General features: G+C 41.1%; 1 protein-coding gene and 1 long non-coding RNA gene across 36 annotated transcripts in view; both read left to right on the top strand.

The window, feature by feature from the left end:
* Positions 1–21,284, top strand: part of LOC106568684 (disks large homolog 1) — a 347,451-nt gene that overhangs the window by 233,554 nt on the left and 92,613 nt on the right. For 18 of the 35 annotated variants that reach the window (XM_014139226.2, XM_014139225.2, XM_014139219.2 and 15 more), the window contains 2 exons: positions 5,899–6,035; positions 6,986–7,145. In XM_014139226.2, coding sequence (XP_013994701.2) covers positions 5,899–6,035; positions 6,986–7,145 — 297 coding nt within the window. The remainder of the gene's footprint in view (positions 1–5,898; positions 6,036–6,985; positions 7,146–21,284) is intronic. The other 17 variants (XM_014139215.2, XM_045693828.1, XM_045693826.1 and 14 more) reach the window with 1 other exon arrangement.
* LOC123726649 (uncharacterized) lies at positions 15,563–17,996 on the top strand. Its single transcript, XR_006758733.1, has 3 exons — positions 15,563–16,120; positions 16,213–16,306; positions 16,445–17,996. It is a non-coding gene; the product is annotated as an uncharacterized lncRNA (long non-coding RNA).

The raw sequence follows: 21,284 nt of genomic DNA, 5'->3' as shown, positions 1-21,284 counted from the left end.
TTTAACTGATATTTGGATGATAATACACTAAGTTGACATTTTTCTTTTATCTTGCCCAGAACAGAGTATCCAAAATATTATATTTTGCATTAGTGTTAAAAAAGTGTACATTTTTCTGAAGTATTATCTTGGTTGCACTACCAAAGTTGATGTAAATAAGTTACATTTTATATAAATATGTGAAGGTGTCTATGTAATTACTTATATCATTTTAAGTAAGGGGTGACGTACAGCATTGCGTTACACCTAACCTCAAGCATAGAACTCTTTCCAAATTAGTCTTGTGAGAACATACAACAATAATTGTCATCAACTATACTGATAAAAAATTATATGTTTAGATACATGCATAATGTTCTACAGGTCAATAATCAAAACTGAGAGGTGGCAAAAAAAAGTAAGGCTTCCTCAATTTAAATAATTGATGGATTACAATTGACCAGTGTTACAATTGTCCCCGGTCTCCCTTACTTCTCTATAGGGCCCAAAGGTAGTGTACTCCATACATTTCAGGGCAAAAGGTAGTGTGATCCATACATTTCAGGGCCCAAAGGTAGTGTACTCCATAGGGGTGTGAACGTTAAAATGTTTAAGCCCTTAGATCGCAATATCTACTAAGCTAACATATGGAATTGTTTTAAGATGGTCATAAAATTGACAATTTAGGCATTTGAATTTTAGGACCCCTGTACGTATAAAACATTTAAAAAAAGATTTAACATTGAATTTGGCCTTTCCTGCTGTAGCCCATAGAAACTCATTGAATAACACATTTGTACATTGCAACACAGATGGTCAAAAATAAATCATAAGAAATAGAGTTTTGAAGTGTCTGTCCTATATCTGAGAGAACTCTGGAAAAAAAAAAACTTTTTAGACCCATGTTTGTTACCGTTATTCGTAACACCTTTGTTATTTTACCCCCTATGCACGTTGTGCCATTTCTACAGCCCGGTACTAGGTTACCTTCAGACGACTCCCCTGAAGCTTTTGTGCGTTGTAGAGCAAAACAACCAACACTTTCATATTTGTTAGAGCCTACCCTTTTTATTGGTGACATATTAGTTTGTAGCTCCAACGGTTCAGTCTGGACAGTTGGTTTTGGAAGAACACCGCTTCAAAATTACGACATCCGAGACAGTTCTGCTGTAAAGCTTGTGGATGTTGTAGAGCAGAACAACCGACACTGGTGCTCGTGAGAGTCATCTTTTGTTGGTGTGGACTTATTCGTTTGTAGCACAAATGGTTCAGATTTTACAGACAATTTCGTGACATTTTCTTGTCCGGATCCTCTCGTGTATAAAAAGACCGCTTTCACAAGATTTATGTCGTTGTAAAGAGGGGATTGAGCTGCAGCTGCTACAAGAAACGTCTCTAGCACTAACACATGGGGAGCTATTCAATATTGAAAATGGTATCACCGTGTGATGCTAGGGAGTGTCAATCGCCTTAAGAAAAATATCTAAACGAAAAACAAAAAATTCTCCTTTCAGCAGGACAATAATCTAAAACACAAGGCCAAATATACTCTGTAGATGCTTACCAAGACAACATTGAATGTTCCTGAGTGGCCTAGTTAGTTTTCACTTAAATCGGCTTAAAATCTATGGCAAGACTTGAAAATAGCTGTCTAGCAATGATGAACAACCAACTTGACAGAGCTTGAAGAATTTTAAAGGATAATGTGCAAATATTGTACAATCCAATTGTGCAAAGCTAGACTTAAGTAGGAAGACGCACAGCTTTAATCACTGTTAAAGTACTGAATACTTATGTATCCGTTTTTAATTCCGGCTGTAACCCAACAGCATGTGGAATAAGTCAGTATGAATACTTTCTGAAGGGACTGTAGACCTAGTGCACCTTTCTGTCTGCCTGCCTGGTGGCCTTCCTGCTTATACTGTGCGCCCCGGCTCTCTCTCCGTCCCTCGCTAGCTCGCTATGAAAGATTTGAAGGGTTTGTTCTCAGAAGTACGGCAACTAATCAGTCTCCTCCGTTCCAAAAATCCAGAATCTTAGCAGTCTATTCTTAGTGGAATTGAATCTTGACACTCAGAAATGGGAGTCGACATCGGGAGTCGATGTGCAAGGAGTCAAGGATAACTGTCATCATCGATAACAGTTGGAAAAATGGCAACAAAGCACAGCAACAAAGTCCTGTATGGCAATACTTTGAGAAGTTAAATGAGAAAGAAGTGCTAACTTAGCGAGGTGCAATTGAGGTACAGTAATAGTACAACGGGTGCAATGCTTAACCATCTGAATGGGACGCACCGTGAGACCCAAACTGTTTCTGGCAGCAGCATTGTAAATTCATGTGGAATTTTATGAATTTGTCTTATAGTTTGAGCTGGAAATCCATAAAGGCAGTTTAAACATTAAGAAATGTTTTCATTTGTCACATCCGTAGTACTCCACACATTTCAAGGCCCAAAGTAGGGCCCAAAAGTAGACTGTTCAGCGTTAGCTAGCTACCTGATTACTCAAGCCACGTGGAAACGTTAGCTCGCGCTAGCTACCTGATAAGCGCGATCATTATTATTAAGATAAAACCATCTTAAAATAAAGCCATTCTACTGCCAATGTTTTACCTATGGAGATTGCATGGCTGTTTGCTAAATTTTATACGTCAGCAACGGGTGTGGCTGAAATAGCCAAATCTACTAATTTGAAGGGGTGTCCACATACTTTTGTGTATATACAGTGCCTTCGGAAAGTAATCAGACCTCTTGACTTTTTCCACATTTTGTTAGGTTAGAGCCTTTTTCTAAAATTGATTAAATATTTTTTTTCCCTCATCAATCTACACACAATACCCCACAAAAACAAACAAATACTGTTTTTTTTTAAAATATGTGTACATTTTATAAAATAAAAAACGGATGACATTTACATAAGTATTCAGACCCTTTACTCAGTACTTTGTTGTAGTTTGGCACACCTGTATTTGGGGAGTTTCTCCCATTCTTCTCTGCAGATCGGTTGGATGGAGAGCGTTGCTGCACAGTTATTTTTAGGTCCAGAGATGTTCGATCGAGTTCAAATCTGGGCTCTAGTTGGGCCACTCAAGGACATTCAGAGACCTGTCCCGAAGCCGTTGCCTTGACTGTGTGCTTAGGGTCATTGTCCTGTTGTAAGGTCCTGAGCGCTCTGGATCAGGTTATCATCAACGATCACTCTGTACTTTGCTCCGTTCATCTTTGCCTCGATCCTGACCAGTCTCCCAGTTCCTGCCGCTAAAAAACATCCCCACAGCACGATGCTGCAACTACCACGCTTCACCGTAGGGATGGTGCCATGTTTCCTCCAGACTTGACGCTTGGCATTCAGGCCAAAGAGTTAAATCTTTGTTTCATCAGACCAAAGAATCTTGTTTCTCATGGTCTGAGTGTCTTTAGGTGCCTTTTGGCAAACTCCAAGCGGGCTGTCATGTGCTTTTTACTGAGCAGTGGCTTCCGTCTGGCCACTCTACCATAAAAGCCTGATTGTTGGACTGCTGCAGAGATGGTTGTCCTTCTGGAAGGTTCTCCTATCTCCAGAGGAACTCTGGAGCTCTGTCCTAGTGACATCGGGTTCTTGGTCACCTCCCTAACCAAGGGCCTACTCCTCCGATTGCTCAGTTTGGCCCGGCGGCCAGCTCTAGATAGAGTCTTGGTGGTTCCAAACTTCTTTCCTTTCCTGATGGAGGCAACTGTGTTTTTGGGGACCTTCAATGATGCAGAAATGTTTTAGTCGTGCCTCGACACAATCCTGTCTCAGAGCTCTACGGACAGTTTTTGCTCTGACATTTACTGTCAACTGTGTAGGACCTTATATAGACAGGTGTGTGCCTTTCCATATCATGTCCAATCGATTGAATTTACCACAGGTGGACTCCAAGTTGTAGAATCATCTCAAGGATGATCAATGGAAACAGGATGCACCTGAGCTCAATTTCCAGTCTCATAGCAAAGGGTCTGAATACTTATGCAAATATGGTATCTGTTTTTTATGTGTAATAAATTGGCAAACATGTCTAAACCTGTTTTCGCTTTGTAATTCAGGGGTATTGTGTGTAGATTGAGGAACATTTTATTTAATCCATTTTAGATTAAGGCTGTAACGTAACATTCTGGAAATAGGGAAGGGGTCTGAATACTTTCTGAATGCACTGTGTATGAAAAATTCAGTCACTAATCTCGGTTAACTGGAACAAACATTTCTCATTGTTGGACATTCAGATTCGATGTCTCCACTCTCGCAAACGGAAAAGCCCCGCTTCCGAAATTATCACCTGTGTTTATCATTCGTGTGTATAAAGCAGAGAATGAGACTCAACATGGAAGTGCGTGAGGAGGATATTTGACACTGCTATTTACAATCATAGCATTGTCCCATTCCATCCCTTCCTTTAAGCCACTGCAACAGTTGTTTAAAATTAGTTGCATTTTTCGTCCAAATATTGTTTTTGAAATTTGAGTCCCAACTGAATGTTCTAGGCTACTCAATGCATTGTTATTGGCGCTGATGAATACAATTACATTTCTAAAGGAGTCAAATAATTTGTAGGAAAACGTTTTGTCGTCATTGTGATGTCATCAGATTGACCTTGGATGTAGTATAACATTAGCTAACTAGCTATGATTGAGGTTAAAGTATACAGTATACCACAAAACATGCATGCTCCAGTTTTCACGCAAAAGTTTCACGACTAGGTGAAAAATCGATATGCAGAAAACACATTTCCAATTCACACGTGTATAATACAAACTTGTACATGTGTGAAATACGACAAATATAAGCTCCCACCTAATAATAAGCTCCCACCCACGTCAAGTTTAGTTTTTATAAATGCATTTATAAAAACTAAACTTGACGCGGGAATGTGCTTAGCTTCCCTCAAACTTTAGGTAAAAATATACTGAAAAGACAAAAAAAAGCATTTTTGCATTATACAATAGCTATTTCTAACTATCTATTATCAATTTCATTTCCATGATCATTGCAGAATAAATTCTTTACCTTTTCTAACTGTGATGGTTTCATACTCGTGATGTAGCCTACTTTACAGTAGTAAATAGATACACTATTTCAAGTATTTTGCTCTAACAGTGCAGCATATTTTGTTTCTGGAAAAAGTAAACGCAAAACATTATAGAATTCAAATGATCTGTTTACAGGTCCACAACATTTTGCAATAGTTTTTTTTTTTCTGAAAATGTCAGACACAGCAAATGTCGCAGTTAAAGTGATCAAATTTGGCAACACTTCCAGAGACGTTTGATCAAGTGCGCCATTGCTATTTCTTTTAGAAACTACCATGGCCTTATTCCAATACTTTTTGTCACCATAAAAGATGAATGATGGGTGTTTTTCAAGTAAAGTTTTAATACTTATTCATGCGCACACAGTTTCAGGACAGGTCTGATTTATACCTGTAAACATGTTATTTTGATAACACTGTAGCTTATGATTGTCAGCCCAACATCCTTTTTTACTCTAGTTTAGTGTCTGGTGAATGTCTGTTTAAATTTCACACCACCTCACCTTCTTATTCATTACTTTAGTTTAACACCAGCTGTCATGTGTATTTCATGCTTTTATTGAGATTAACCTGGTCAAAGGAATGTAGCATGAGTACTGGCAGTGTGGATGTGTTTTGTTTCTTTCCTCTTTTTAGCAAAGTAGCTTGAGTTAAAATCCCTCATTGCCGTATAATTATACAGGCAAGAGAAGAATGCCTCGGATTCCTAGGAAACATATCAGAAAAACACATTTTCCCCATGATTGCATTGTTTGCTGGTGATGGGAATTTCATTATTGTTATGCTAATACAGTGAGTGTGATTTTTTTTCAGCATACATATTTATTTTCACAGATTGGTTAACGTTATGAAAATTCTCCTCTTGTCTCGTCCAGGTCTTGGTTTCAGTATAGCAGGGGGAGTGGGGAACCAGCACATCCCAGGGGACAACAGCATCTACGTCACCAAAATCATCGAAGGAGGAGCTGCACACAAAGACGGGAGGCTACAGATAGGAGACAAACTTCTGGCTGTAAGATCACTATTTCCATTTCCATCGTCCTTCATTCCACTCATTTAGATACATGGTCATTATTACAGATACATCAGTACCTCAGAGCCCTTGCATTAAGGCTTCACCATTTCCATGAGACAGGATTGGTGGTGAGTGTTTTTTGACACGTTTGTGTTTTTTATGTTACTGTTACTGTGATGTGTTTCCATATTTGAGTGTGCAGCTCCCTGAAATATAAAGTTCGTATGATATGTTTTGAGGGTGCACCTTTAAAGTGGAAATCTGCACTACCTCATCATTTTTTTTAACTTCTGAATTAATTCAATGTTCCCCTTTATTCTTGAAGAATATAACTTAGAAATGCCTCATGAACTTTAGTTCAACTGCCATCAGAACCCAAAATATAAGCTTATTCAACCCATAAGAGTCTAAGCCCTGCTCCATTCGGACAATTTTGTGAGAAGAGATTTTCGAGATGTCTCATGGTATGACAAACACCACTCTAGCTCTGTCACCTTTTATCGCAGATGTGGAAGTGCGACATCAGCGGATGCATTTGGGTTGAGATGCATCCAATGCCAAAAAAAATAATATTTTTATTTATTTTGCTAACTAGATTCCTGCAGGGGTGCAGACACCGACTCTAGGGGGTTAACTCCAATGTTGATAAGTAAATGGAAACAAGCACTTTATACCCCTCAAAACATGGTTAAAACTATAATGTTAATATCATGAATGCTCAGTCCTTGCATCCATACCGTTGTCTATGAATTTGAGTGGTTACATTTCTCCAGGCCTATCCCTCAGCTTTTTACCAAAACGGGTGAGGAGTTCGCTTCGCTTCAACTGCTGATTGCCGCTTTAACTGTGTTTTACAAATGTGTACATTCACGTCTGATCTCACATCAATAAGTGTAAACTTGTCCGAGTGGTCCATACAACGTGTGTGTATATCTGTCTCTGTGCAGGTGAACAGTGCTTGCCTTGAGGAGGTGAGCCACGAACACGCTGTGACTGCCTTGAAAAACACCCCCGACGTGGTCTACTTGAAAGTAGCAAAACCCAACAGTGTCTTCATGAATGACAGTTTCGCCCCGCCTGACATCACCAACTGTGAGTTTCCACTTTGTGAGTTTCCACTGTCTTTCCCCTTTGTGACTTTCTACTTTGACTTTCCACTTTGAGTTTTGAGTACATCCCCTTTGTGAGTTTCCACATTTGATCAATTGTTATGAGGGTCGTCCACCTCACTCCTCAGGTGAAACCTCTGCCTCTATATATATACACTATCCTGCTGCCTACAGGATGGTATTCTAAAACAACTTAACCTTGTGAGTAGGAGTTGGTATTGTAATCTGAGGGTTATTCCAATTCCCTCATATTTAAGTGAATCTCTGACTTCATTTCAACAAAAAATGGAAATAGCCAATAGACTGTGTCAGAGAAAAGTTTGAACAACAATCCCTGTAGTGACATTAACAGCTATTCCCCTAATCACATATTGTGGGGGGATAAGGAGTCCACAAACGATCAAAAACCAATTTGCGACAATGATGAAATGTGGAAAAGAGAATAGCAGCACCCTGTCGTTTTCCCAGTACAGGGTCGGTAGGAGAAAGTGTGTCAGATGGCTGACGCCCAATGGGAGGCGGTGGCTACAGCACCAGGCACCATATTGATTTGCGCTGCTGGCTAGCGGCAGAGCCAGCGGGGGCACTAACAACCCACTAGAAGAGAGGGCTCAAACTCATATCGATTGGACACATCTGAACAAACCACCCCCTCACAGGACAACTCACACCCCCACATGCCCCCTGCAGCCATCAGGCCAGGGCCTAGCAAAGTGATTTTCTGAGTATTGACTATGACAATTCCATGTCAATTCTATCAACCCGGGAGTTTCATTGATATTCCAATTTAGAAATTGATGGGGGAAAAATTAAATAAAATAACTGGCTCTTTAGTTCTGGAACTGGAATTCATAATTTAATTCATTTCCTGAAATCAGTTTAATTGGAATTGAATTGATCCCCGTCTTTTTTTAACACACACATCCTTCATTATTCTTTGAATGGCTTGTTTCAAAGTCAAAATCAAGGTGACGCCCTACAATCCCTTCAGTGCAAATAAGTGGTAGAGGTCTACTTCGGTTTGCTTCTGAATGTTTGATTGTGATCCAAGGACAGAAGGTGAATCCTTGGTCAGATTACCGCTGGATTCAGTGTTGTGACACAAGGGCAGTTTGAACTACCTGAGACTGAAGATGTAACATTGGTGGTTGGATCAATGTCCGTCTAAAGGCAGACCAAAACCATGTGGCAATGTAGTGAAGAAAGTGACCTTGCACCTGCACCTTTCACTTAGCTAGTATTGCTTCAGTAGACATCTAGCTGTGTAGAATGTAAGCAGTCTCAAAGTGATCAAAAGCACAGCATGGTTAATCATCTTCTGTAGCAAAAGCAGTGTTGCCTCAAAAGATTAGCCAAAGACGCCTACGATAAGGCCGTCAGCACCATAACCAAGTTGATTTTCTCAAGGGACCATTGGAATCAGTGACTGCATCCACCTTGGTGCTCCGCTCTCTAAAAAGCCTTCTAACTAGAGCCTAACCGATCCATCCAATACTATCATAGATTCCCACTGACAAGGATTCTGTAATGTTGCATGTGGCCCAAAAAGCACCCTATTCCCTATATAGTGCAGTACTATTGACCAAGTCCCATGGGCCCTGGTCATGAGAAGTGCACTATATACGGAATAGGGTGCCATTTGGGACGCAGTTGCTGTCATGAAGCACAAGCTTAGAGGCGTGAAGGGCGAACAGCAAAATTAAATCATGGACGCTAGCATCACGTGGTCACTGCTGCTTTCTCCGTCCCCACCCCCCCATGCTAATCCAGACAGCAATACACTAATGCAGAGGACAGGAGGGGAGTGCAGCAATATGTATAATGATGTCCTGCCAGGACGGGTGGTGGAAGATCTGAGCCGGAGTTAATGAATGAGAAATAATTCTGTTTAGTGTCGCACAATAGCTCAATCATGGGAGGCTTTAGGAAAAAGGGGAAATAATTGTGAGGATGGGCCCTATGGTGCGCTACCGCATCCCCTCATCCTCTTGTTCCTTGTTATCATAAGCACCGATTGGGAGGCTTTAGGAAAAAGGGGAAATAATTGTGCGGATGGGCCCTATGGTGCGCTACCGCATCCCCTCATCCTCTTGTTCCTTGTTATCATAAGCACCGATTGCGCTGATTGGATCAGAGAAGAGGAGGGTGGGAGGAACACACACAAATTAAGTGTGCATCGAAGCGAGGGTTTATTTCCTGTTGCCTTTGAGAAAGAACGACAGTATATGCCGTGCAGTGTTCAATCGCTGTCTGTGTATTGAGACCTACTGAATATTTGATGTGAAGGGCAAGAACAAAACGTTGATTATGTCTACTGTTAGTGGGTCTTTGTTTTACCCAATATTTCAATACAAATATGACTTCAGGTGGTAATTTTGTCAATAGATAGATTTCTATTAATGCATAATTCTCATTTCAGGCCTTTGCGCTTTAAACCCTCAAGGGATTTGGCAGAATTAGCACAGCACTTAACTACAATATTTTTTGGTGTTGATAATGAAACCTATCACAAAGTCAGTAGTACATTTGTTCATGTATTCATTCTGTTTCGATGTACACTACATGACCAAAAGTATGTGGACACCTGCTCGTCGAAGCCCTCTCTTCTATTGGGTAACACTTTACGTGACACCCAGCATCATAACATGTTATGACCTGGTCATAACCATGTCAGAGTTTGTCATAACAGCTTGCATAGCTTGTCATCAACTGTTTTAATATGGTTATAACACTGTCATGACCCATATATTTAGACCTGTTGTGACATATATTGTGTTGTTTTATGGCTGTTTATGACACATTTGTCAAAACCTACCACACCAGGCAAAACATTCCATTACACCATAGCCTACGTGTCAACAGAATGTTTGTTTTATTTTTTATTTACCAAACTATCATTTCTCATTTTAGCCAATTCAATTGCGGTCATTCTGTTGCTGATTTTTCAGTCATTCTGTTGCGGATTTTCTAAGAGTGTATTTTCTACAAGTAAAAAATAAAAAATAAAACCTGACTGTAAATAATTCATTTCAACAACAAAGTATTTAAGAAACAAACTTTCAAACGAAAATGAAACTTCTTGACATGGCGCAAACTCATTTGAATAAATGTGGGTTTTGACACTTCTGTAGGTTTCATAACCAGCCATAAAATAATACATTTTTACATTTTAGTCATTTAGCAGACGCTCTTATCCAATCTACACAGAATGCCCCATAATGACTAAGCGAAGAACTGTTTTTTAGACATTTTTGCTAATTTATTAAAAATAAAATAAACATTCCTTATTTACATAAGTATTCAGACCCTTTGCTATGAAACACAAAATTGAGCTCAGGTGCCTCCTGTTTCCATTGATCATTCTTGAGATGTTTCTACAACTTGATTGGAGTCCACCTGGGGCTAAATTCAATTGATTGCACATGATTTGTAAAGGCACACACCTGTTGAGAGTGCATGTCAGAGCAAAAACCAAGCCATGAGGTCGAAGGATTTGACCGTAGAGCTCTGAAACAGGATTGTGTTGGAGCACAGATCTGGGGAAGAGTACCAAAACATTTCTGCATCATTGAAGGTCCCAAGAACACAGTGGCCTCCATCATTCTTAAATGGAAGAAGTTTGGAACCACCAATACTATTCCTAGATCTGGCTGCCTGGCCAAATTGCGCACTCGGGGGAGAATGGCCTTGGTCAGGGAGGTGACCAAGAACCCGATGGTCCCTCTGACAGAGCTCCAGAGTTGCTCTGTGGAGATGGGAGAAACGTCCAGAAGGACAACCATCTCTGCAGCAGTACACCAATCAGGCCTTTGTGGTAGAGTGGACAGACGGAAGCCAGTCCTCAGTGAAAGGCAATTGGCAGCCCGCTTGGAGTTTACCAAAAGGCACCTAAAGGAGAAATAAGATTCTTAGTCTGATCCAACCAAGAACTCTTTGACTTGAATGCCAGGCGTCATGTCTGGGGGAAACCTGGCACCATCCCTATGGTGAAGAATGGTGGTGGCAGCAGCATGCTGTGGGAATGTTTTTCAGCGGCAGGTACTGGGAAACTAGACAGGATCAAGGGAAAGATGAACTGAGTAAAGTTCAGAGAGCCCAGACTTTAACCCGATCGAACGTCTCTGGAGATACCTGAAAATAGCTGTGCAGCATAGCTCTCCATCCAACCTGACAGAGCTTGAGAGTATCTGCAAAGAAGAATGGGAGAAACTATCCAAATACAGGTATGCCCATCTTGGAGTGTCATACCCAAGAAGACTCGAGGCTGTAATCGCTGCCAAAGGTGCTTCAACAAAGTACTGAGAAAAGGGTTCAATCATAGCTAGCTAACATTAGGCTATAGCTAGCCAAGCAAATGGCTCTGAGATATGAATAATAGGATCATACACGTAACGTCAGCCAGCTAGCTAACAGTACACTTTAACTTGAAACCACTTTCTGTCAAAATTAGAAATGTATCTTACCCGTATACATCATTCATGGATGGACGTGTCTCCTGTGTGATGCCATGTTTGCTCTTAGTTTGAAGATGTAATCCAGAGACAAGGTGTTTTCTCCATCTCCTTAGCTATCATACTCGAATTCTACTGATTTCAAAACTCAGTCCTCCATAAAGTGGAGAGCAACATTTATGCAGTTTTACTACATGATACATTTTTTTTTTTTTAAAGCAGCTTTAGACACGATTACCTAGACATACTGACCAGCTCAAATAGACAGAAGCGTGCTATATGACAGACCAATCCAAACTCATCTCTTGGCATGTCCAGCCCACTCATTATCTCAGCCAATCAAGGCTAGTGCGATGGTTGCTGTTTTTCTGTGGCTAAACCATCTAGGCTGGTAATTTAACAATTGTATTTGTATTTACAGATGGCATACAAGTTTGTTATTAAGGCATGTTAAGGTTCACATGTTCGAGAAGGCATTTCTGCCAAACACATTTTGTTAAAAATAAAATGTTGAAACTGCTCTCCTGTGAAGTAGTGACCTGCGACATACGCCTAGTTTCCTGAAACAGGTCTCAAATGGTTTCATAGGTAAACAAAAGAGCAACAATGACAGCATCTCAGTTCAGTTAATAAGAGCTTTTAACTGTGCAAGAGGTTAAGAGCATGGTCTGGCCAACTGACTTTGATGACATGACAAACTTGTTAGCAGGCGGTCATGAGAGAGATGACATACAGTGCCTTCAGAAAGTATTCACACCCCTTGATCTTTTCCACATTTGTGTTACAACCTGAATTTAAAATTGATTACATTTTGATTCTGTCACTGATCTACACACATTACCCCATAATACCCCGAAATGGAATAAATTATTAGGAATGAATACAAAATAAAGCTGAAATGTCTTGAGTCAATAAGTATTCAGCCCCTTTGTTTTGGCAAGCCTAAATAACGTTGCATTAAAATATGCTTAACAAGTCACAAGGAGTTGCATGGGCTAACTCTGTATGCAATAATGGTGTTTAACATGATTTTTGAATGACTACCCCATCTCTGTACCCCACATATACAATTATCTGAAAGGTCCTACAGTAGAGCAGTGAATTTCAAGCACACATTCAATGACAAAAACCAGGGAGGTTTTCCAATGCCTCGCAAAGAAGGGCACCAGTTGATAAATGGGTAAAAAAAAGCAGACATTTGAATATCCCTTTAGTCATTGGTGAAGATACACTTTGGATGGTGTATCAATACACCCAGTCACTACAGATACAGCCGTCCTTCCTAACTCAGTTGCTGGAGAGGAAGGAAACCACTCAGGGATTTCACCATAAGGCCAATGGTACCTTTAGACCAGTTCAATTTTAATGGCTGTGATAGGAGAAAACTGAGGATTGATCAACAACATTGTAGTTACTCCACAATACTAACTTAATTGACAGAGTGAAAAGGAAGCCTGTACAGAATCCAAATATTCCAAAACATGCATCCTGTTTACAACAAGGCACTAACTTTTTGTCCTGAATAAAAAGTGTTATGTTTGGGGCAAATCCAATTCAACACATTACTGAGTACCACTCTCCATATGTTCAAGCATAGTGGTGGCTGCATCATGTTATGGGTGTGCTTGTAATCGTTAATCGACTGTGGAGTTTTTCAGGATAAAAAAGAAACGGAATAGAGCTAAGCACAGGAAAACCTGGTAATCTGCTTTCCACCAGACACTGAGAGATGAATTCACCTTTCAGCAGGACAATAACCTAATGCACAAGGCCAAATCTACACTGGAGTTGCTTACCAAAAACACAGTGAATGTTCCAGAGTGGCCGAGTTACAGTTTTGACTTAAAACTGCTTGAAAATCTATGCCAAGACCTCAACAACCAATTTGACAGAGCTTGAAGATTTTTGAAAAGAATAATGGGCAATCCAGGTGTGGACAGCTTTTAGAAAATATATTAGTGTTACATTTCTAAAGTAATAAAAAAATGTTTTACAAATTCATATTTAGCATGCCCCCTAAACAGCTGTTTGTCATAGGAGGTGAAGACAGAGATGAGCTGTAAAGTGTCTTCACGTTAAATAAAATGAAATGTATTGGTCACGTACACATATTTAGCAATGTTATTGCGAGTAGCGAAATTCTGTTCCAACAGTGCAGTAGTATCTTAACAATTCTACACAATACACACTTTTAAACGTAAAAGAATGGATTTAATAAATAAATAAATATTAGGACGAGCAATGTCAGAGTGGCATTGAATAAAATACAGTAGAATACAGTATATACATATGAAATGAGTAAAGCGGTGTGTAAACATTAGTAAAGTGTCTAGTGTTCCATTTATTAAAGTGACCAGTGATTCCATGTCTATGTACATAGGGCTGCGGCCTCTAAGGTGCAAGGTTGAGTAACCAAGTGGTAGCCGGATAGTGATGGATATTTAACAGTCTGATGGCATTGAGATAGAAGCTGTTTTTCAGTGTCTCGGTCCCAGCTTTGACGCACCTGTACTGACCTCGCCTTCTGAATGATAACGGGGTGAACAGGCCTTGGCTCGGCTGGTTGATGTCCTTGATGTTTTTTGGCATTCCTGGCCACAGTCATGGGTGATCAGGGAGTACAGGAGGGTGCTGAGCTCACACCCTTGTGGGGCCCTTGTGCTGAGGATCAGCGTAGTGGAGGTGTTGTACCTACCTACCTACCTACCTTCACCACCTGGTGGTGGCTCATCAGGAATTCCAGGACCCAGTTGCAAAGGGCAGGGTTAGTCTGGGATCAAGACATCGGTGTCCACGACGTGGCTTGTTTTCCCTTTGTAATCCGTGATTGTCTGTAGACCCTGCCACATACGTCTCGTGTCTGAGCCGTTGAATTGCGACTATACTTTCTCTGTACTGAAGTTTTACATGTTTGATTGCCTTACTGAGTGAATAACTACACTTTGCTGTGGTTAAATACGGTGGTTTGCTCTTTCAGTTTTGTGTGAATGCTGCAACGATTTTTGGTTTGGGTAGGTTATAATAGTCACAGTGGGAACCATATCCCCTTTCCACTTCCTGATGATTTCAGTCACCGTGTCCGTGTATATGTCAGTGTTATTCTCAGAGGCAACCTGGAACATATGTGACCCGTTTCAGGAAACTAGGCGTATGTCACGGGTCACTACTTCACAGGAGAGCCATTTGAACCAACAGCTGTTTTAGAGAACTCTGGTCTGAGTGTGCCAGAGTGCAGAATAACTGATGATTTTACGAACGCTCAACACCGGTTGAATATGACCGGTGTCAGTAAACGTCAGCAAAAACGCATAATTCAATTTTTGCCAGGAGCACAGTAAGTCACCAACGCTCTGGATAACATGAAAACAGCCTAACCAGCTCTTCTTGGGAGAGTAAAATGGTCAGAGTTTGGGTGGGGGCTAAAGTTTAAGATTATTATTATGGCATTGCACACGGTTAGTGTGAACCAGAGTGACTTGACACAACAATGGGCCAAGCAACGGAAACGACACAGGACATCTTATTTAATGAAAGGGGTTGCAGTCTACCATGAAGCATTCATCTATGTATACGGGTAAGAGTCTAGCTACAGTTTCAGTTATTATACGTTAGCTAGCTATCTGACATTAGATGGCTGGCTCGCTAGCTAACATTATGTTTATGATCTGTGTGTAGTAATGTTATCTCAAAATGCCATTTCGCATTGCTAGTTATAGCCTAATGTTAGCTAGCTAACTAGCTAACATTGAACCTATTTGGTTAACTTTAGCTAACTATGATAATCGGTTTGTATTGCTAGTACTCTATGGATTAGGATTATGGTTCATTGTTTAGCTAGCTACATGTCTAAATAAAATACCCCAAGTTAAAGCTTACTGTTAGGTAGCTAGCTGACATTAGATGGCTGGCTCGCTAGCTAACATTATGTTTATGATCTGTGTGTAGTAATGTTATTTCAGAATGCCATTTCGCATTGCTAATTATGTCCTAATGTTAGCTAGCAAACTAGCTAACATTGAACCTATTTGGTTAACTTTAGCTAGCTATGACAATCGGCTTGTATGGCTAGTACTCTATGGATTAAGATAATGGTTTATTGTTTAGCTAGCATGTCTAAACAAGACTCCATTTCGTCAGATGATTACATGACCCATCAAGTTAGCCAGGTGTGTCTGACGGTGATTACGGCTATCTATGAATAATAATGTCAAAATATTTGTATCTGGAATTTGTCTTTCAGCATCAGTAGAACACGCTTGACTCTCCTCCACCAGTCACACAAGGAGAGTGGTCTAATGCTTCCCATCATAAAGAGAGCTGGCCCAAGCAAGCACAGGTTACACCTGAATCATGAGGACTTGTAGCGAGTGGTGAACTTCATCATCAACTACGCAGAGGATAATTCAATAGTATTACCAGGATGCCACCCGGGACACAAACACTTTGGTGGAAAGCTGCTGCCACCCCATTGTGACAAAAGCAGCAGTGTGGCGTCTCCACAAGTAATCGATGACAACACTTGGTAGGGAAAGCATAAACACGTTTTGATTATTTAATTGACCAACGTGATTGGCACTACTTTTATTGATCTCATATTATTTCTGTATTTTCCAGAGGTACGTGTAGATGGGCTATGTGTTATCATTTTAACTTCCAGTTTCCAAGATGATGTTTCTGTATGCAGTGCTGCTGCTCTGCACATTTGTAGGTAAGTGAGTGCTGCTGCTCTGCACATTTGTAAGTAAGTGAAACTTACCTGATAATGATGCATTAAAAACATTATATTACGTTTTACATTACATTTTCGTTTCATTAACTTACCTTGATGTTCTTTTGTTGTTTGCAGGTGCGCTATCCTTCTGACCCTATGCAGCAAAGTCCCATCTACTTTTTAACTCCTCGCACGTGTGGCTTGTTTGAGGACTGCTGTGAAGGAATACCACAACAAGTCAACAACTTGATTGATGAAGGCACGTCATCAAGCAAAGGCAGTAGTGCAGTTATCAACTACATGGACCATTTCTTCACCAACTACGGATTTGGGGAAACACGTATGGACCTGAATTGTGGTAACTGCAGTGGCCAAAACAAGAACAAGTTTGTGCTCTGCTATTGTGCCTGGTGGACCATGCACAAACTCCGCCACAGTCGGACCTTCACTTCCTGATTACAGGCCACACCAAGTTTGCCCCCGACTGCTGCTTCGGTCTCATCAAGCAGTGCTTGAGATTGCTGGTGTTGTGAAGAACTGCTGGTTGGACTGGGGGATGGTACGGTGCTGATGGAAAGCTATGACTGGCACCAACACCTGACTCCGTACTTCAGGCCACTGCCACAGTTCAAACAGTTCATTTTTATTGCATTGTATGAGGTTTTTCTTCTTATCTAAACTTGGGAGGTGAATTGATGTTGTGCAAGGTTGTAATGTCTTAAATGTTTTTGTTATTTCCTTCGATGCTCTGGAGCCTGGTGTTGTTGTCGCCAAGGAGGTGTTCAGATTGTCGGGACCAGGTTTCAGCTACTGCACAACGCTGACATCCTTCCTCCCATAGACGGTCTGCCTGTACAAGCACCACCTGAACTGGACACAGCTAGACAAACTGATGTTTTTGAGAAGATCAGAGAATTTTGCGACGAAGAGGCTATGGATATCATATGCCCTGCACCAAAGTCGAGGGCCGGACAGAAACTGCTCTCCGAATATAGATTCCCTTGTTCATGCGTGGTTCGGACGGACCAGTCATCAGCGCTATCTGCAGTTCCTCTATTCAAATGACTCTCTAATCAAATCAAATTTTATTGGTCACAAACACATGGTTAGCAGATGTTAATGCGAGTGTAGCGAAATGCTCGTAACACATTGCTGCGACAATTTCTTTTTTTTATCCTGCTGCTCAGCCACTTTACCTCTAATAATTTAATCTGGACACTTTCTGTTTACCTGGAATTGTTCCTTATTGTAGGCTACTACTTTTACCACTTTTAGTCTTAATCTTACTACACTACTCAGTGTTTAGCACATGACCTCACATGTGAATCCTTAAAGAGATGGGTGACGCTGGCTTAAGAGGGTGTGAACAATGCTGAATGGGTTTAGACAAAGAAGAGCTCTCCAGTACGTACCAAAACATTCAAATGCCATTTTCTCAAAAGTGAGTATTGAAGTTTATCAACTTTCAAAGCAAAATTACTTTCGCATTGTTCCTCAAATGCAGTGAATGATACAGTGCCCTCCAAAATTATTCATCCCCCTTGGCTTTTTTCCTATTGTGTTGCATTACAACCTGTAATTTACATAGATTTTAATTTGGATTTTGTATACTGGACGTACACAAAATAGTCCAATTTGGTGAAGTGAAATGAAAAAAAGAACTTATTTCAAAAATTACATTTAAAAATGTAAAAACAGAAAAGTGGTGTGTGCATATGTATTCACCCCCTTTGCTATGAAGCCCCTAAATAAGATCTGGTGCAAACAATTACCTTCAGAAGTCACATAATTGGTTAAATAAAGTCCATCCTGTGTGCAATCTAAGTGTCACATGATCTCAGTACATATACACCTGTTCTGAAAGGCCCCAGAGTCTGCAACACCACTAAGCAAGGGGCACCACCAAGCAAGCGTCACCATGAAGACCAAGGAGCTCTCCAAACAGGTCAGGGACAAAGTTGTGGAGAAGTACAGATCAAAGTTGGGTTATAAAAAATATCTGAAACTTTGAACATCCCACGGAGCACCATTAAATCCATTATTAAAAAATTGAAAGAATATGGCACCACAACAAACCTGCCAAGAGAGGGCCACCCACCAAAACTCATGGACCAGGCAAGGAGGGCATTAATCAGAGAAGCAACAAAGAGACCAAAGATAACCCTGATTGAGCTGCAAAGCTCCACAGCGGAGATTGGAGTATCTGTTCATAAGACCACTTTAAGCCATACACTCCACCGAGCTGGGCTTTATGGAAGAGTGGCTAGAAAAAAGCCATTGCTTAAAGAAAAAAATAAGCAAACACTTTCGGTGTTCGCCAAAAGGCATGTGGGAGACTCCCCAAATATATGGAGGAAGGTACTCTGGTCAGATGAGACTAAAATTGAGCTTTTGGCCATCAAGGAAAATGCCATGTCTGCCGCAAACCCAACTCCTCTCATCACCCCGAGAACACCATCCCCAGCATGGTGGTGGCAGCATCACGCTGTGGGGATGTTTTTCATCGGCAGGGACTGGGAAACTGGTCAGAATTGAAGGAATGATGGATGGCGCTAAATACAGGGAGATTCTTGAGGGAAACCTGTTTCAGTCTTCCAGAGATTTCAGACTGGGACAGAGATTCACCTTCCAGCAGGACAATGACCCTAAGCATACTGCTAAAGCAACACTCAAGTTGTTTAAGGGAATGGCCTAGTCAAAGCCCAGACCTCAATCCAATAGAGAATCTGTGGTATGACTTAAAGATTGCTGTGGAACCCATCCAACTTGAAGGAGCTGGAGCAGTTTTGCCTCGAAGAATGAGCAAAAATCTCAGTGTCTAGATGTGCCAAGCTAATAGAGACATACCCCAAGAGACTTGCAGCTGTAATAGCTGCAAAAGATGGCTGTACAAAGTATTGACTTTGTGGGGGTGAAAAAGTATTTTACATCTTCAAAGTGGTAGGCATATATATATATTTTAATTCCAGGTTGTAAGGCAACAAAATATGAAAAATGGCAAGGGGGTGAATACTTTTGCAAGCCACTGTATACCATTCTGTAGCTCTGAGTCTCTACTTTTATCCAATGTAAAAACAAAAATATTTTAAAAAATCCAATTTTGCTACATAACACTGATTTGAGCCGGTCGGTCACATATCCCAATCTGCGTGGTCAAAACCATCTTGAAGCATGGATTCGGATTGGTCAGACCAGCGTTGAATAGACCTTAGAATGGGTACTTCCTGTATGAGCTTCTGCCTATTGGGAGGAGCAAAATGGAGTCGTGATCTGATTTACCGAATGGAGGGCGGCGGAGGGCCTTGTAGTCATCCCAGAAGGGGGATTAACAATGGTTGAGAGTTTTTGAAGCGTGAGTCCAGTGGTTGTTCCAATAAAAGTTTTGTGATTATGCTGCGGTAATTTGTGGTTTAGAACGGTACCCTGCGTCACCACTTTATTGCTCCAGACCAGCGCAAGGGGGAGTTAGAGCATTGATTATGCTTTTGGGTCCTACTGTGTCACTAACTGACAATGAATGGTTGACATAAACCTAAATAGAAACTGATAATTGTGCACGGCTTCAGTATTACTTACTAAAACTGTTACACTAAGATTTTTATTATTTTATTTTATTAGGATTATTTTGCTCTTACTGTAGTACTGTAGCCCACTCCCGACCGGTCACATTGTACAGCGCCTGGGTGGCGCAATGGTCTAAGACACTGCATAGCAGTGCAAGCTGTGTTGCTACAGATGCTGGTTCAATGCCCGTGCTGTCCTCGACTGGGAGACCCATGAGATGACAGTAGGTTTTTGGTTTCTCTTCCTCTAAAAACAGAAATAAATAATTCAAAATAACAAACTGGCTTCATTTACAAAGTAGTAACAATGTCTCACCCCATGTTCAAGAATGGCCTTTTTGTCACTCATTTTACATTATTTGAAAACAAAATCATCTCCAAAACATTGTTATTTTTAAACAAAGTAATTATTATTATTATTAATTTAGAATTATATAAAAGCACTGCTCAAAAAAATAAAGGGAACACTTAAACAACACATCCTAGATCTGAATGACAGAAATAATCTTATTAAATACTTTTTTCTTTACATAGTTGAATGTGTTGACAACAAAATCACACAAAAATAATCAATGGAAATCCAATTTATCAACCCATGGAGGTCTGGATTTGGAGTCACACTCAAAATTAAAGTGGAAAACCACACTACAGGCTGATCCAACTTTGATGTAATGTCCTTAAAACAAGTCAAAATAAGGCTCAGTAGTGTGTGTAGCCTCCACGTGCCTGTATGACCTCCCTACAACGCCTGGGCATGCTCCTGATGAGGTGGCGGATGGTCTCCTGAGGGATCTCCTCCCAGACCTGGACTAAAGCATCCGCCAACTCCTGGACAGTCTGTGGTGTGACGTTGGTGGATGGAGCGAGACATGATGTCCCAGATGTGCTCAATTGGATTCAGGTCTGGGGAACGGGCGGGCCAGTCCATAGCATCAATGCCTTCCTCTTGCAGGAACTGCTGACACACTCCAGCCACATGAGGTCTAGCATTGTCTTGCATTAGGAGGAACTCAGGGCCAACCGCACCAGCATATGGTCTCACAAGGGGTCTGAGGATCTCATCTCGGTACCTAATGGCAGTCAGGCTACCTCTGGCGAGCACATGGAGGGCTGTGCGGCCCCCAAAGAAATGCCACCCCACACCATGACTGACCCACCGCCAAACCGGTCATGCTGGAGGATGTTGCAGGCAGCAGAACGTTCTCCACGGGCGTCTCCAGACTCTGTCACGTCTGTCACGTGCTCAGTGTGAACCTGCTTTCATCTGTGAAGAGCACAGGGCGCCAGTGCCGAATTTGCCAATCTTGGTGTTCTCTGGCAAATGCCAAACGTCCTGCACGGTGTTGGGCTGTAAGCACAACCCCTACCTGTGGACGTCGGGCCCTCATACCACCCTCATGGAGTCTGTTTCT

This window comes from Salmo salar, chromosome ssa14 (genome assembly GCF_905237065.1).
Source record: "Salmo salar chromosome ssa14, Ssal_v3.1, whole genome shotgun sequence".
NCBI lineage: Eukaryota > Metazoa > Chordata > Actinopteri > Salmoniformes > Salmonidae > Salmo > Salmo salar.
The sequence above is the reverse complement of the archived record's forward strand: the minus strand, read 5'-3'. Positions and strand labels throughout refer to the sequence as shown.